The 17,164-nt window shown below is 35.9% G+C and overlaps 1 protein-coding gene across 3 annotated transcripts in view; it reads right to left on the bottom strand.

Moving 5' to 3' along the window:
* The window catches only part of LOC128639180 (uncharacterized), an 80,116-nt gene extending 63,167 nt beyond the window's left edge, over nucleotides 1–16,949 (bottom strand). Inside the window, exon 1 of one of the 3 annotated variants that reach the window (XM_053691403.1) lies at nucleotides 16,435–16,949. In XM_053691403.1, the coding sequence (XP_053547378.1) occupies nucleotides 16,435–16,581 (147 nt within the window). In that variant the 5' untranslated portion in view covers nucleotides 16,582–16,949. The remainder of the gene's footprint in view (nucleotides 1–16,434) is intronic. The other 2 variants (XM_053691405.1, XM_053691406.1) reach the window with 2 other exon arrangements.
* Nucleotides 16,950–17,164: the final 215 nt, after the last annotated feature.

Genomic DNA, 17,164 nt, shown 5'->3' on the forward strand with positions numbered 1-17,164 from the left:
ATATATATATATATATATAAACACACACACATATAAACATACGCATATACACACTAACACACACACACTATATATATATATATATATATATATATATTTATATATGTATAGATAGATATATAAACGCACACATATAAACATATGCATATACACACTAACGCACATATACACAAACACACACAATATATATATATATATATATATACTGTATATATATATATATATATATATATATATATATATATATATATATATATATATATATATATATATACACACAAATATCTGGATGAGCACTTAAAATGAAAAAAGTGAAATGTCAAATTTATTAATTTAGGATAATGCTCGGGACAAGGGTGTACTCCAGTTATAGACACCCCAAAATAATAATACAAAAGGGTGTAGGATCTCCAATCTATGCTGAGCTGAACAATAGCTAATGTGATAAACAGGAAATTATGCATATACAATGTGCTAATTTAATGAACAGAAAAAAATACATAAATAATGCATTATTCTCAAAGGATGAAAAAACAAAAAACATAAATTACTGGGTGTCCCCAGTTGTGAAAAAGTCACGGACTGAGGACGTCAGTCCGTGACTTTGACTTGAAAACAAAAAAACATAAATTACTGGGCATCCGCAGTTGTGAAATATTAGAGGACGTCAGTCCGTGACTTTGACTTGAGCCAGACCCTTTAAACGTAATGTCCAGTTTTAGACAACATGCGCCTTTCAAATGTAAAGCAAGACAGGCTTAAATGCCAAGGTAGCAGGGTTGTATGCAAGCGGTTCAAAGAATGCAAAACTTAGAGCATTTTAAACAAAGCAGTTCATGCAAGGGCATATAATTTGTTAAGAGCATATTGTTAGTATAGATACCAGTGTCCACAGCATAATAATAATGGATGGTGTGTGTAAGCAAATACCGGCACTTAAGGACAACAATCCGCCAGTTAACATGCAGAGGCTCCAGGTAATGAAGGAACGAGCAGTGCTCTATGAGCAATCTCACCCAAACTTCAGGGGATAGAAGTATAGCCGATCCTTCTCACCAATCCGGTATGCCATCCAAACAACACAAGGTATTCGTAAATGGTATAATGCAATATTTTGTATCCAAGTCAATTCAAGAGTGCAGAGTCGATTTCAAAAGAACCCACTTGCATCGGCTCAGTTTGGCTTCTGACATCACCACTCACAGGCTATGGAGGATTGTTGTCCTTAATTTCCGGTATTTGCTTACACACACCATCCATTATTATTATGCTGTGGACACTGCTATCTATACTAACATTACACTCTTAACAAGTTATATCCCCTTGCATGAACTGCTTCGTTTAAAATGATCTAAAGTGGAGGGTCGTGTCCAAGTCGTCGCCATGTGCAGTCATGAATCTCAGCAGCTCTGTTTATAACTTACACTTCAAGCCAAATACCTGTATGCTGGCATTCAGTATATTATTATAATTTGAGGTATATACTAAGAAGAAGGTTTGGAGCCATCTGACACCTTTTCCTTCCGTGATCCAGATCTTATATGATCCAAATTGACTGAGGCTGCTGGCCTACACCATACCATCTATACCCCCCCATTCAGACATCAGGCCGGGTAAGAGCAGCGTTTGCCTGCTAAGAGTAACGCACCTCATAGCCCTAGATACAGTCTCATACAACAGACAACTTCCTCAACAGGGGCTGGGAGATTGGAAGTGTGACTTATACTACCATGGAGACAGACGTATTGGTATTGCTGCAACAAATATCATGCAAGATGGCGGATCAGTTTGCATCCCTTACGGTGAGTTTGAGAGCAGAGAGGGACGACTCCTTGGAAGAGAAGGGAACATACAGGTCAACACTGACCTTTGCAAAGGTACAAGATCTACAAGCAATGGTACATGAAGGGGATGCTGTTAATACCCAAAGCGAGATCGCTATAATTGCCATACTACCAGGGGGCGACAGAGAGTTACCGCTACATAATACCTACCCAAACTATCCATGAGGCGCCTATCCTTGCTCCAACGCTAATATTTTGGAAAAGCTGGGTCAACATTCTCCAGCTATGCGGCCAGTCGACGTGGGACTGAGATGCAGCAAGAAGCCTCAGTATGTGGCGACACCGATGTCAGGATATTCATATTTTCTCTCCGGGCGCCCCACTACTCTAAAGTACTGGTATGCCAGAAAATTTTGAGAGCTCCTGAACCTACTGACTGTATGCAGCAGTTAACACATCTAGTGAGGAGTCAGTCCGTTGCAGATGTCAGGAGGTCATGGAGGAGCCTGGACTCCCTGTTCACAAATTGTGGCATAGGTTAAATATGAAGTGGCAACTTAGAGTCTCCTGGAGGATGCAAGTTTGCACAATCTAAACCCAGTTATATATCGTGTATATGCTTTTGTTGTACTCCTATTTCCAAGCTTTAAGCATTGTAATGTTTTGATAGGGGAATCCATCTGAAATTGTTGCGATCAAGTTTCTGCATAAATCTTTTTTTTTTTTTTTCCAATATCATTTTTATTGAAACCGAATAGAGCAATACACATACAGTCAGGTCTCAGCAATGCAATTACAAGTGAAAAATGTAAACATTACATAGTATTGATATAAACAGTGCACAAATCTTCTACATTCAGTACAGCGGTTTGGCAAAAAGAAAAAAAAAAAAAAAAAATCAGAATGCAAAGAGGTGCTTGATGGTCCAATCTTGGCTGTATAAGTCTGCAATGCGATACTATTAAGCATAATTTTTGACATTGCTATGTGTTCGCTCAGTCCCGGTCTCCTTATTTTCCAATAACTTAACATTTCTACCTAACATTTAACTACCTTAATTTAAACAACAAAACTTAACAGTTAGTCTAGGGAATTCCTATGGAATTATCCCACTTGCGCCCACTTAGGGCCCGATGGTGGTATGGAGAAAAAAAAAAAAAAAAGGGGCGATAGGGGAAAAGGAGGAGGGGGGGAGGGGAGGAGGGTGCATAAATCTTTTTAATAAGATGCACATGACCACCCATCTCTTGCCTAACAAGAACTCTCTCCTACCCTATTACCACAAGTAGCCATTATTATTATACATACCCATATACAAGTCTATTCTTAACTACCATTAAATCCCTGCTCTCAGCAGTCACAGCTAGTCTAAGAGAAGCCCTTGGACAACTTTAACTTTAATATAGTTTATTTTTAGGTTGCCTTTTACCATTTACTCCTATAATCCCCCACTGTTTCCTTTATGCTCCCAATATCTAGGAGATACAATCGTTTTATATATGCCTCAATATCCAACACACGTCACAGTGTCGTCATAGGGGTTAGTACACAGTTACATTATCAACAGAAGAATAATTGTATGAGACCTATACTCAATATGCTTATATTATATCTTCACTCATGGTTGGGTAAATAACAGTATGCCACCAGCAACACTATGTCTTCTGTATAAGGGAGATGTAGCTATATGGTTGATATTTCAGCATAGTAGGTGTGTTACAGTTCTCTATCATGTGTAAGTTCCCATTTACAGTTACGGTCGTTACTTTGTTACTTTGTTTATTAGCAATCAATAATATGTGAACTATTTATTTAATGCTATTTTACATTATATATGTATGGTTATCTTTCCTTTGTTCCTCATGTCCAATAAGCTAAGGTCTCAGACCATTAAATGTTTCTCAGCTATTAAGTAAGCAAAGACCATGTGATATTACTTTGTTGTCATTAGTGTAACATAAACTGTCATTTCCATGATACAAGGTTAAACTTTACTTATACTATTATAATATATACTCATATATCTATTTACGCGAAGGCCCAAAAGTGGCCACTCTTATTATTCTAATTCCTCTTTCCTACATCATTAGCCTTGACAGGTCCATGAGTGACCCTTTATTTTTTTTTTTTTTTTATAAGTTTATTTATAACCAGCAATACACATCATCAAGAAAAAAGAAAAGTAAATCACATTATAGTTAGTGCGCCACGCAGGGCCACATACAATATAACATAAAATGGTAATAGTAAAGGAGAGCATAGCATCAGCGGGTATAATTATAACATTGTAGACTTTATACAACCTTAAAGTTTAGCCCGGAGTGGTTCTCTTGATTCTGTGAATATACTGCTGGGAATTTTCTCTAGTCTTTTCCCTTTTTTTTTCCCAATCTTATCCCCCTTGCCCTCTTCCCTTCCCTTTTTTACCTCAGACTTTACATAACCTAATTTGAAAAACAAACATAGGATCGGGACATACTTAAATGTACCTATTCAAGGACCAGTAAACGAGAGAAAAAAAAAAAAAAAAAAACCCCGGCCTCTACCCTCTCTCACCCCTCTCTCCCGTAGCCCCTCAGTACATGTCTATGCTCTGAATCTGTAGTACCCTCTTTAATACCAAGAGCTTGGAAAAAGACCTCTTAATATAAGGCCCTCAAAATAATCCGATTTATGGAACTTTTTAGTCAACATGTATTGTATAGAAATGGGGAATGTTTGAATAATCCTCAGCCAGTTATTAAAAAAGCTTTGGATTTGTCTATTCTGTGCATTAGTTATATTGTGTTGTTCGAAAATAATTTGTAATTTAAGTGCTTCAATGAATGCTCGAAATGAAGGGGCCTTTTTACTCTTCCAGTTTCTCAAAATTAGGTTGCGTACCAATAAAATTATCGTATTAATGATACCCCGATTTCGATCCTCTGTATGAAGCAAGAAAATTTTAACTGGGGTGAAAAAAGGAAAATTCAATACATATTTATTTAACCAATAATTAATTTCCTGCCAGAATTGACATATTTTAGGGCAGGACCAAAAGCAGTGCAGTAAGTCAGCCCCCGGCCCGGAGCATTTATAACAACAACCTGAATGGCCTATATTCCATTTAGCCAGCCTCTTTGGTGAAATATAAGTGTTATTGAGGAGCTTTAAGTGCGATTCTTTCCATGTGGAACGTATAGGAGCCGTGGTTATCCACAAAAAACCTTTCTTAATATTATCGTAATTACTTACTTCAAGATATTTTGACCAATGTGCTGCTAGTTGTTCTATATTTAATTGGCCTTGCTTGGCCAGAAGTATCTTATATAATAAGGAGATTGACCGCTTCCCCTGCTTATATATATTTATAAAGTCCCCAATTTTGTCAAAATTCTCTGACCAAGTACCAGACTTTAATTTTTTATTAATAAAGTGCCGGACTTGCAAGTATGCATAGAAGTCTTTATTAGATATGTTATATCTAGCAACTATCTCATCAAATGTTCTTATATGGGAACTTTCATCGAGTAGTTGTATTAAATTAGTTATACCTTTCTCTGCCCAGCGTTTATAGATCACATATTGTCGGCCAGGTATAAAATCAGGATTCCCCCTGATGGGCAGAAAAGAGGAGATTCGGAAGTTAATCTGGAAATGCACACATAGTTGTTGCCAGGCCTTGATCACATTATAAATGCTGTATGTTTTCTTAATATTATCCGCTAATTGTAAGTATGGATAATGTAATAATGCTTTAAGGGAAAACGGTTGTATAAGGTTCTCTTCTATTGTTAAATTTGTCAGGTAATTAGTTGATAACAACCAATCTACTCCATATCTGGCAAGGATCGCAAGATTGTAAGCCTTTATATCAGGAAATGCTAGACCCCCAGAATCTTTCAGGACTGAAAGTTTAGTTATTGAAAGCATGTGTCTTGAAGTATTCCAGAAAAATCTAGCACAAGCCTGATAAAAAGATCTAACGTCCCGATCATTAACATATAGTGGGAGATTATTCATTATATAAATTATTTGAGGGAAAGCAATGGTTTTAATCATCATTATTTTAGCAGTGAGGGAAATCGGAAAGAAAGACCATTGACGCAACTTCGCAATTATCTTAGAGAAACACGGTGTATAATTCAATTTGTACCACATATTCGGGTCTCTGTGTAGAATGATTCCTAAGTATCTAAAACTCTCTACTTCCTTCAATTCATGCAGCTTCAGACTATCTTTATTTTTATAGATCCATAAAATCTCAGTTTTTGAGGTATTAATCTTATACCCTGAAATAGCCCCGAATAAGTGTAGTGACTTCAAAGCTATAGGTATATTTACACTGGTGTTTTCAAAGTATAGTAGTAAGTCATCGGCATATAATGATAACACACATTTTTGATTCCCAAATTCTATTCCTTTCAATTCTTGTCTCAGATAAATTGCTAAAGGCTCCACGGCTATATTGAAAAGGAGAGGGGAGAGGGGGCATCCCTGCCGCGTCCCTCTCTCTAACCTAAAAAAGGTAGATTGGCTGTTATTAATCATGATTGCTGATATCGGGTAGTTATATAGCAGACGGATAAAATTCATCAGCTTGCCACTGAAGCCGAAGTTAGTCAAGGCATTAAATAGATGTTCCCATATTATAGAGTCAAAGGCCTTCTCGGCGTCAACCATCATCATCGCAAGGTCAAATTTAGGTATAATTTTATCCCGCAAGCGCCTATTCCAAAAATATTCCAGGATCATATAGGTTTTCCTAATATTCTTTGTGGAAGATCTGTTTATCATAAAACCTGCTTGATCTGGATGTATAATTTCTTGTAAAGATGTTTTTAAACGATTAGCAATTATAGAGGTAAGCAATTTATAATCTATATTTAGCAAAGAAATTGGTCTATATGACCCCGGGTCTAATGGGTTCTTATCTTTTTTGAGGATAAGCGTGATGATTGACGCCGAGAAGAACCGTGACATTGTTCTTCCGTCCATATAATATTCATTAAACAGACATGTTAACATAGGTCCAATTTCTGATTTGAGTATTCGGTAGAATTCCGCGGGTAATTGGTCTGGACCGGGGGCTTTCCCTAGTTTAGCTTCCTCTATGGCTTTTAAAACTTCATCCATGGAGATAGGCTCATTAATTAAAGCGACCTGTTCTATCGAAACCCTAGGACAGGAAATATTCTCCCAAAAAAGTGTATTACTATGAGGGTCTATCACTTTAGCAGTATATATATTTTTAAAATAATCTAGAAAAATTTTTTGAATATCACTAGGTTGTGTATAGCATTGATCTCCCGTACCAATTTTTTCAATTATATTATTCTTTTTCCTTGCCCTGTCTAACCTTGCGAGGTGTTTGGCAGACCTCCCATAGTGTCCCGCATAGCGTGCATTCATTCTAATCTCCTCTTTATTTATTTTAGTAGAGAGGAACAGATCTCTATTTTGTCTTGCTACCTTGTATTTATTCCAATATTTTCTAAGTGGGGTATTTATATATTTTTGATATACCCTAGTCACTGTATTGGCCAGCTGTAATTCTCGTGCCTTGAATTTCTTTTTGGTCAGTATCATGTAGGCTTTTATCTCCCCCCTCAAAAATGCTTTTGCCGCCTCCCAGAAGACCTCCAGTCTATCTATATAGTCTTTATTATTAATACTGTATTCTCTCCATTTATTTTTAAGCCAATTATGGAACGGGATATTATTTATCATATGTTTTGGGAAGTAAAAATTATTCATGACTCTTTGGCCTATCTGGGCGCTTATTACTAACGATATGGGGGAGTGGTCTGAAAGTACTATGTCATGTATATCTGACTCAGTATCATCTCTTAGGAGGGAGTTCGAAACTAGAAAAAGGTCAATCCTTGAGAAGGATCTATATACCCTGGACTCGCATGTATATAACTTGCTATCCGGGTGTTGGATGCGCCATATATCATGAAGTTTTACATTTTTACATACTTGTGAGAAAATCTTAGATTTCTGAGGTGCCGGGCAAGTCTGTTTAGGTGAAAATCTATCTAATATGGAATTTGGTGTAAGGTTGAGATCGCCAGCTAATATTATGTTTTGATTTGTGCATAGACACAATTTAGCAGTGAGATTTTCCCAAAAAATGTGGTCTATCTTGTTGGGGCCATATACATTACACATTGTATAATTGACCTTCGCTACTTCAATTGAGAGAATTATCCATCTATCATTTATATCTATGCGAGATTCCAATATATTATACTCAAAACTTTTATTGAATAAAAACGCAACACCTCTTTTCCTTTTAGAACAGTCTGAAGAAATGACTTGGCCAACCCAATTACACTTAAGCTTGTCTGCTTCTGATTTTTTCAAATGTGTCTCTTGTAATAATACAATGTCTGGACGTAACTTTGCTAAGTGTTTAATAATCTGTTTCCTTTTTTTTGGTGATGTTATTCCCCCTATGTTCCAAGAAATAATCTTAATTTTCTTCATAATCTATATATAGTTAACTACCGGCCGCTAAAGTGGAGGTTGAGGGAGAGAGAGAGGAGAGGGTGAGGGAAGAGGGGAAAAAAAAAAAAAAAAAAACCACACATTTCTCGTCTACACTCCCATCAGTAGTAGATATAATGAGCGTACATTTGTCCTTTGCATAAAATTCTAATATAACATGATCCAACCCTTCATGCATAAAAAAAAAAGAAAAACAAGAAGGTGCGGTGGAAGACAAATGGAAAAAAAAAAAAACTAAAAACATTCAGATCCATAAAGCATTAATACTTGTAAAAGATATGTTCTCCCGATAGGAGACTAGAGTGCCCTTACTTTTTTACAATATTCTCTTGCCTCTGTCTCATTGGTTATATTCACATTGCCCTCTGGTTCTTCAACAACAATTCTTGCTGGGTATAATAGTTTAGCTTTGAAACCTGCATTAATTAATCTGGTACAAAACGGGGCCAACTCTTTCCTTCTGTAAGTGGTTTCGCTAGAATAATCTTGAAAGATTAATATTTTGGTTTGACCTATATAGAGATTTCCCATTTTCCTATAAGATCTTAATATATTTATCTTATCTTGGTAATTTAAGTATTTGACCATCACTGGTCTATTATAATTTTGGTCTTTTTTGTCATCGCTACCTTTGCCCAGCCTATGTGCCATTTCCACTAAGATTGGGGGATTGTTTGGTAGTATACCTAACGCTGTGGGAAGTGTGATACTGGCAAAGATTATCAAATCCGTGAACTCACCGTTATCCGGGAGGCCAATAATTTTCAAGTTATTTCGGCGTGAACGGTCTTCTAGTTCAAAGATTTTATCTTGCAGTTTTTTTAATGTTTTATTATTATCCTCTATGTTTTGCTCTTGTTTATATATTAAATCCTCATTTGTTGACACTCTGTTTTCAAGTTCCGTCAGCCTACTTGAAAATTGTTTAAACTCTGTCATTATGTTAGACATTTGTGACTTAAGCAGTTCAAATTGAGGAAGAAAAATTTCAGAAATCTGAGTTATAAGTGGTTGTGTATCTATTTTGTGCATTAGTGCTTCATTGGGATTTTCTAATTGAGTTTCGGATGTACGTGCCTTCCTATCTTTCTGTTTGGGTGGCATGGCCGGGGAACTAGCTTTAGTATTAGTGATATATCTATCCATGTAGCATAGAATATTACCTCCACCTCTCTTTTCTTTTCTCTTTCTTTCTCTTTTCTTTTCTTTCTTTCTTTTTAAGTGAATTCTAGATGAGTCTATACAAAATTTACAAAACCCTTGTAGTGAATATTGTGCAATATGTGACAACTGGAAATCTATCTACGTTGTCAAATTTATTTATCAAAAAATAAAAAAAGGAAAAAGAAAAAACCAGAGCGAGCAGCTCTAATAGCGTGAAGAAGAAAAAAATGAAAAAATAAAAAATAACTTAGTGTAGCTTTATAGTGTGACCCTTTAAGCATCTGAGGATCATCGCTAGGAAAAACAAAAGAGGTTTCATTACTGTGTATCTGTTTTTTTTGTGTTGTAGACCTATAATTCATCTAAGTTATAGACTGTTATTTTTTATATGTATTTTAACCTGAGGATGTCACTCAGAATGTTGTAAAGCAGAGGTCTTGTATATATGTAAGAATTAGTGTTCTTTTTATCTTATCCTCAGTTAATGCGATCTTCTACAACGAGCCAATTCTTGATTTCACGCATCCTGACATTTTCAGATGTTTAGATTACAAGTTTTGCAGTAACGGGTGCGGTGCTAACTTGCAGTTTTTTCTAACTGCTCACTTTCCTACAGCGCTGGTATTACAGGTTTTTACAAACTCAGCGTTAACAGGCAAGAAGTGAGCTTAGAGCAAAATTGCGCTCCACACTGCACTCCAATATCAGCGCTGCTTAAGTGAGCGGTGAGCTGGTTATACATGCTCGTGCACGATTTTCCCATAGACATCAATGGGGAGAGCCGGCTGAGAAAAAGTCTAACACCTGCAAAAAAGCAGCGTTTAGCTCAGTAACGCAGCCCCATTGATTCCTATGGAGAAACAAAATTTATGTTTACACCTAACACCCGAACATGAACCCCGAGTCTAAACACCCCTAATCTTACACTTATTAACCCCTAATCCGCCACCCCCGACATAGCCGCCACCTATATTATACTTATTAACCCCTAATCGGACGCTCCGGACATCACCGCCACCTACATTATACTTATTAACCCCTAATCTGCTGCCCCCAACATCGCCGACACCTACATTATATTTATTAACCCCTAATCTCCCTCCCCCAATGTCGCTGCAACCTACCTACATTTATTAACCCCTAATCTGTCGCCCCCAACGTCGCCGCCACTATTCTAAGTGTATTAACCCCTAAACCTAATTCTAACCCTAACACCCACTAACTTAAATATAATTTAAATAAATTTAAATAAAATTCCTATCATTAACTAAATTATTCCTATTTAAAACTAAATACTTACCTGTAAAATAAACCCTAAGCTAGCTACAATATAACTAATAGTTATATTGTATCTAGCTTAGGGTTTATTTTTATTTTACAGACAAGTTTGTATTTATTTTAACTAGGTAGAATAGTTACTAAATAGTTATTAACTATTTAATAACTACCTAGCTAAAATAAATACAAATTTACCTGTAAAATAAAACCTAACCTAAGTTACATTAACACCTAACCTAACCCTATAATTAAATAAATTCTCTAAATGAAATACAATTAAATAAATCAAATACAATTAGCTAAATTACAAAAAAAAACACTAAATTACAGAAAATTTAAAACAAATTACAAGATCTTTAAACTAATTACACCTAATCTAATAGCCCTATCAAAATAAAAAAAGCCCACCCAAAATAAAAAAACCTAGCCTAACCTAAACTACCAATAGCCATTAATAGGGCCTTTGTGGGGCATTGCCCCCAAGAAATCAGCTCTTTTACCTGTAAAAACAAAACAAAAAAAACCCCAACAGTAAAACCCGCCACCCACACAACCAACCCCCCAAATAAAACCCTAACTAAAAAAACCTAAGCTCCCCATTGCCCTGAAAAGGGCATTTGGATGGGCATTGCCCTTAAAAGGGCATTTAGCTCTATTGCGCCCCAAAGCCCTAACCTAAAAATAAAACCCACCCAATACACCCTTAAAAAATCCTAACACTAACCCCCGAAGATCCACTTACCGGGAGAAGTCTTCATCCAAGCGGCAAGATGTCCTCAATGAAGCCGGCAGAAGTGGTCCTCCAGACGGGCAGAAGTCTTCATCCAGACGGCATCTTCTATCTTCATCCTTCCGACGCGGAGCGGGACCATCTTCAAGACATCCGGCGCGGAGCATCCTCTTCCAACGACGACTACCCGACGAATGAAGGTACCTTTAAATGACGTCATCCAAGATGGCGTCCCTTAGATTCCGATTGGCTGATAAAATTCTATCAGCCAATCGGAATTAAGGTTGAAAAACTTCTATTGGCTGATGCAATCAGCCAATAGGATTGAAGTTCAATCCTATTGGCTGATCCAATCAGCCAATAGGATTGAGCTTGCATTCTATTGGTTGTTCCAATCAGCCAATAGAATGCGAGCTCAATCCTATTGGCAGATTGCATCAGCCAATAGGATTTTTTCAACCTTAATTCCGATTGGCTGATTTCTATCAGCCAATCGGAATCTAAGGGACGCCATCTTGAATGACATCATTTAAAGGAACATTCATTCAGCAAGAAGACGTTGATTGAAGAGGATGCTCCGTGCCGGATGTCTTGAAGATGGAGCCGCTCCGCGTCGGAAGGATGAAGATAGAAGATGCCGTCTGGATAAAGACTTCTGCCCGTCTGGAGGACCACTACTGCCGTCTGGAGGACCACTTCTGCCGGCTTCCTTGAGGACATCTTGCCGCTTGGATGAAGACTTCTCCCGGTAAGTGGATCTTCGGGGGTTAGTGTTAGGATTTTTTAAGGGTGTATTGGATGGGTTTTATTTTTAGGCTAGGGCTTTGGGCAGCAATAGAGCTAAATGCCCTTTTAAGGACAATGCCCATCCAAATGCCCTTTTCAGGACAATGGGGAGCTTAGGTTTTATTAGTTAGGGTTTTATTTGGGGGGTTGGTTGTGTGGGTGGTGGGTTTTACTGTTGGGGGGGTTGTGTGTATTTTTTTTTACAGGTAAAAGAGCTGATTTCTTTGGGACAATGCCCCGCAAAAGGCCCTTTTAAGGGCTATTGATAGTTTAGTTTAGGCTAGGTTTTTTTTTTTTTTTTATAGGGCTCTTAGATTAGGTGTAATTAGTTTAAATATCTTGTAATTTGTTTTTTATTTTCTGTAATTTAGTTTTTTGTTTTTTTTGTAATTTAGCTAATTGTATTTAATTTAGGTAAGTTATTTAACTGTAGTGTAGTGTTAGGTGTTAGTGTAACTTAGGTTAGGATTTTAATAAATAACTATTTAGTATCTATTCTACCTAGTTAAAATAAATACAAACTTGCCTGTAAAATAAAAATAAACCCTAAGCTAGATACAATGTAACTATTAGTTATATTGTAGCTACCTTAGGGTTTATTTTATAGGTAAGTATTTAGTTTTAAATAGGAATAATTTAGGTAATGATAGTAATTTTATTTAGATTTATTTAAATTATATTTAAGTTATGGGGTGTTAGGGTTAGACTTAGGTTTAAAGTGTTAATAAATTTAGAAAACGACGTTGGGGACAGCAGATTAGGGGTTAATAAGTATAATGTAGGTGGTGGCGATGTCCGAGCGGCAGATTAGGGGTTAATAATATTTAACTAGTGTTTGCGAGGCGGGAGTGCGACGGGTTTAGGGGTTAATATGTTTATTATAGTGGTGACGATGTCCGGAGCGGCAGATTAGGGGTTAATAAGTATAATGTAGGTGGTAGTGATGTTAGGGGTGGCAGATTAGGGGTTAATAATATTTAACTAGTGTTTGCGAGGCGGGAGTGCGATGGGTTTAGGGGTTAATATGTTTATTATAGTGGTGACGATGTCCGGAGCGGCAGATTAGGGGTTAATAATTTCATTTTAGTGTTTGCGATGCGGGAGGGCCTCGGTTTAGGGGTTAATAGGTAGTTTATGGGTGTTAGTGTACTTTTTAGCACTTTAGCTATGAGTTTTATGCTACAGCTTTGTGGTGTAAAACTCATAACTACTGACTTTAAAATGCGTTAGGAATCTTGGCGGTAGAGGGTGTACCGCTCACTTTTTGGTCTCCCAGGACAAACTTGTATTACCGGCGCTATGGAAGTCCCATAGAAAAAAGCCTTTGCGAAATTTACATAAGTTGATTTGCGTTAAGGCCAAAAAAGTGTGCGGTGCCCCTAAACCTGCAAGACTCGTAATACCAGCGGGCGTAAAAAAGCAGCGTTAGGACCTTATAACGCTGCTTTTTCACCTTAACGCAAAACTCGTAATCTAGCCGTATATTTGCTTATGTTGTGAAATATACAAACCTCAATAAAAATCTATGATTTAATAAAAAAAAAATTCTCTAAAGTTTTGCATTCTTTTAACCACTTGCATACAACCCTGCTACCTCGGCATTTAAAGGGACAGTAAACCATAAAAATAATGTTATATAATTCTGCACATAGTGCAGAATAATATAACATTATATTAGCGCAATCTGTATAAAACATCATTTCCCCTTTGAATTTTAAAAAATAACTGCTGTTTTACAGACCCACTCTCTGTGATCTTCTGAGCGGGTCTGTTTTTTTTCAAACAGCGCATCGGGCCAGCTGTATAGTCACAGCCCGGCCCGACCGCGCCATAGCACTAAGTGCAGCTCGCTCCTGCTCTGTCAGACATATTTATTTATTACTTACATTAGTACATTAGTAAGTAATTAGCACATTCTCCATCACCTGTCTGTATTCTTATCTGAGTGGCAAAGGAGCACAATTTTGAAACCTCTGGGGTGGCAGAGAGTATAGGTGGTGGGAACTGCTTTTTTCCTTTGCAGTCTGCACTGGGACCAGTGGCGGTTCTATGTGGGTGCTGAGTAGTGCTATGCACCTCTAAATGCTAAAGGTCCCATTTAATATGTGTGCTGTGTCTTCCCCACCTTTGTTAGCCCCTGCAACAAGTTCTAGAGCCGCAACTGACCGCAAAATCCCAAAATGTTCCCTATAGTATAGAATGTGTAGATCCAGGGATCTCCCTTATTGCAGTCTCCCAGGCTCCATTTTTTATCTTCTCTTAGAACATTGTTATCCCTTATAATTTACAGCATATAAAATCGTAGTTACTAACTGTACTCATGTACTCTTATTTAGTTACTAACTGTACTCATGTACTCTTATTTAGTTACTAACTGTACTCCTGTACTCTTATTTAGTTACTAATTGTACTCCTGTACTCTTATTTAGTTACTAATTGTACTCTTTTACTCTTATTTAGTTACTAACTGTACTCTTGTACTCTAATTTAGTTACTATCTGTACTCTTGTACTCTTATTTAGTTACTAATAATACTCTTTTACTCTTATTTATTTACTAACTGTACTCTTGTACTCTTATTTAGTTACTAACTGTACTCTTGTACTTTTTTTTAGTTACTAACTGTACTCTTGTACTCTTATTTAGTTACTAATTGTACTCTTGTACTCTTATTTAGTTACTAACTGTACTCCTGTACTCTTATTTAGTTACTAATTGTACTATTGTACTCTTATTTAGTTACTAACTGTACTCTTGCACTCTTATTTAGTTACTAATTGTACTCTTTTTCTCTTATTTAGTTACTAACTGTACTCTTGTACTCTTATTTAGTTACTAACTGTACTCTTGTACTCTTAATTAGTTACTAATTGTACTATAATACTCTTATTTAGTTACTAAATGTACTCTTATTTAGTTACTAACTGTACTCTTGTACTCTTATTTAGTTACTAACTGTACTCTTGTACACTTATTTAGTTACTAATTATACTCTTGTACTCTTATTTAGTTACTAATTATACTCTTTTACTCTTATTTAGTTACTAACTGTACTCTTGTACTCTTATTTAGTTCATAACTGTACTCTTGTACTCTTATTTAGTTACTAACTGTACTCTTGTACTCTTATTTAGTTACTAACTGTACTCTTGTACTCTTATTTAGTTACTAACTGTACTCTTGTACTCTTATTTAGTTACTAATTGTACTCTTTCTTATTTAGTTACTAATTGTACTCTTGTACTCTTATTTAGTTACTAATTATACTCTTTTACTCTTATTTAGTTAGTAATTGTACTCTTTTTCTCTTATTTAGTTACTAATTATACTATTTTACTATTATTTAGTTACTAATAATACTCTTTTACTCTTATTTAGTTACTAACTGTGCTCTTGTACTCTTATTTAGTTACTAACTGTACTCTTGTACTCTTATTTAGTTACTATTTGTACTATTGTACTCTTATTTAGTTACTATTTGTACTCTTTTACTCTTATTTAGATACTAACTGTACTCCTGTACTCTTATTTAGTTACTATTGTACTCTTGTACTCTTATTTAGTTGCTATTTGTACTCCTGTACTCTTATTTAGTTACTACTGTAATCTTATTTAGTTACTAACTGTACTTGTGTACTCTTAGTTACTACTGTACTCTTATTTAGTTACTACTGTACTCTTATTTAGTTACTAACTGTACTCGTGTACTCTTATTTAGTTACTACTGTACTCTTATTTAGTTACTAACTGTACTCGTGTACTCTTAGTTACTACTGTACTCTTATTTAGTTACTAACTGTACTCGTGTACTCTTAGTTACTACTGTACTCTTATTTTAGTTACTAACTGTACTCGTGTACTCTTATTTAGTTACTACTGTACTCTTATTTAGTTACAAATTGTGATGCATCGAACAGTTTAATGTCTTTACACCCAACATGCGTTAAATAGGAAATAGAATTTATTGATTTGCTGAAAAATGTTAAATATATGGTTAGACTGTGTGACTGAAGTTGATTTGTATGAAGAGTTTTTTTGTACCAAACTGTATCATATTGTAAAATAAAGTGTTGTTTTCAGTAACTAGTGTCTAATTTGTCAGTTTCCTATGTGAAATGTGTTGATATCTTAGTGCCCCTTATTTTCTTCAACAAAACGTTGGCAACCCCATTAGTAGTTACAGTAAATAACAACTCGTACCTTTGTATTAGTGCTCATGCTTTCCAGGTTGATAGATTTTTCCAGTTTGTTAAAACAGACAAAGCTTAAAATCCATAGAAATAACAAAGAAAGTGACGATGATCCAAAGCTGCCAATAAGAGATACAAAATAAATGAAATAATCCATATTAGTACTGCTTATACATCTGCTGGAAATCGGCTAAGTAGCATCCTCTGTACAATTTTATGTACATTATGAAAGATGAATATTAAGAACCAGAATTCAGTAACTAAATCAGCTTATAACCATCCCTAGTGACTGTAGAATCTGTAAAGTTTTTCAGAAATCCAAAATATCATTAAATTAATCATATCCAACTCCAATGTCTTCTAGACCAAGGAAAATGGACCTCCTATTCCATAAATGTATTGTTGTTCTCTACCAAATAAAAAACTCTTCAGTTTCTTCAGCAGGTGGATAGAATTGATGTGGGTTCAGAGTAAATTCCAGTAAGTGCTTTTTGCTAACTTACATTCTTGCTGGTCACGATTCTGGCTTGGAATCCCATTTGTAGAGCTGACTTCACATTCTCCTTGTTACCTTCAAACTATGTCACCAATGTGGCTCATCCAGAAAATCAAGTTTGTAGGATACAAAAAGCAAACTTTGGTGTTTTCATCCATTTAAATAAATGGTACAGTTGAAAGGTTGCCTGGTCTGGGAATGAAAAACAAGTTCCCTTAATATTTATTATACCATTAGTTATTAG

The sequence above is a fragment of the Bombina bombina genome, chromosome 8 (genome assembly GCF_027579735.1).
Source record: "Bombina bombina isolate aBomBom1 chromosome 8, aBomBom1.pri, whole genome shotgun sequence".
NCBI lineage: Eukaryota > Metazoa > Chordata > Amphibia > Anura > Bombinatoridae > Bombina > Bombina bombina.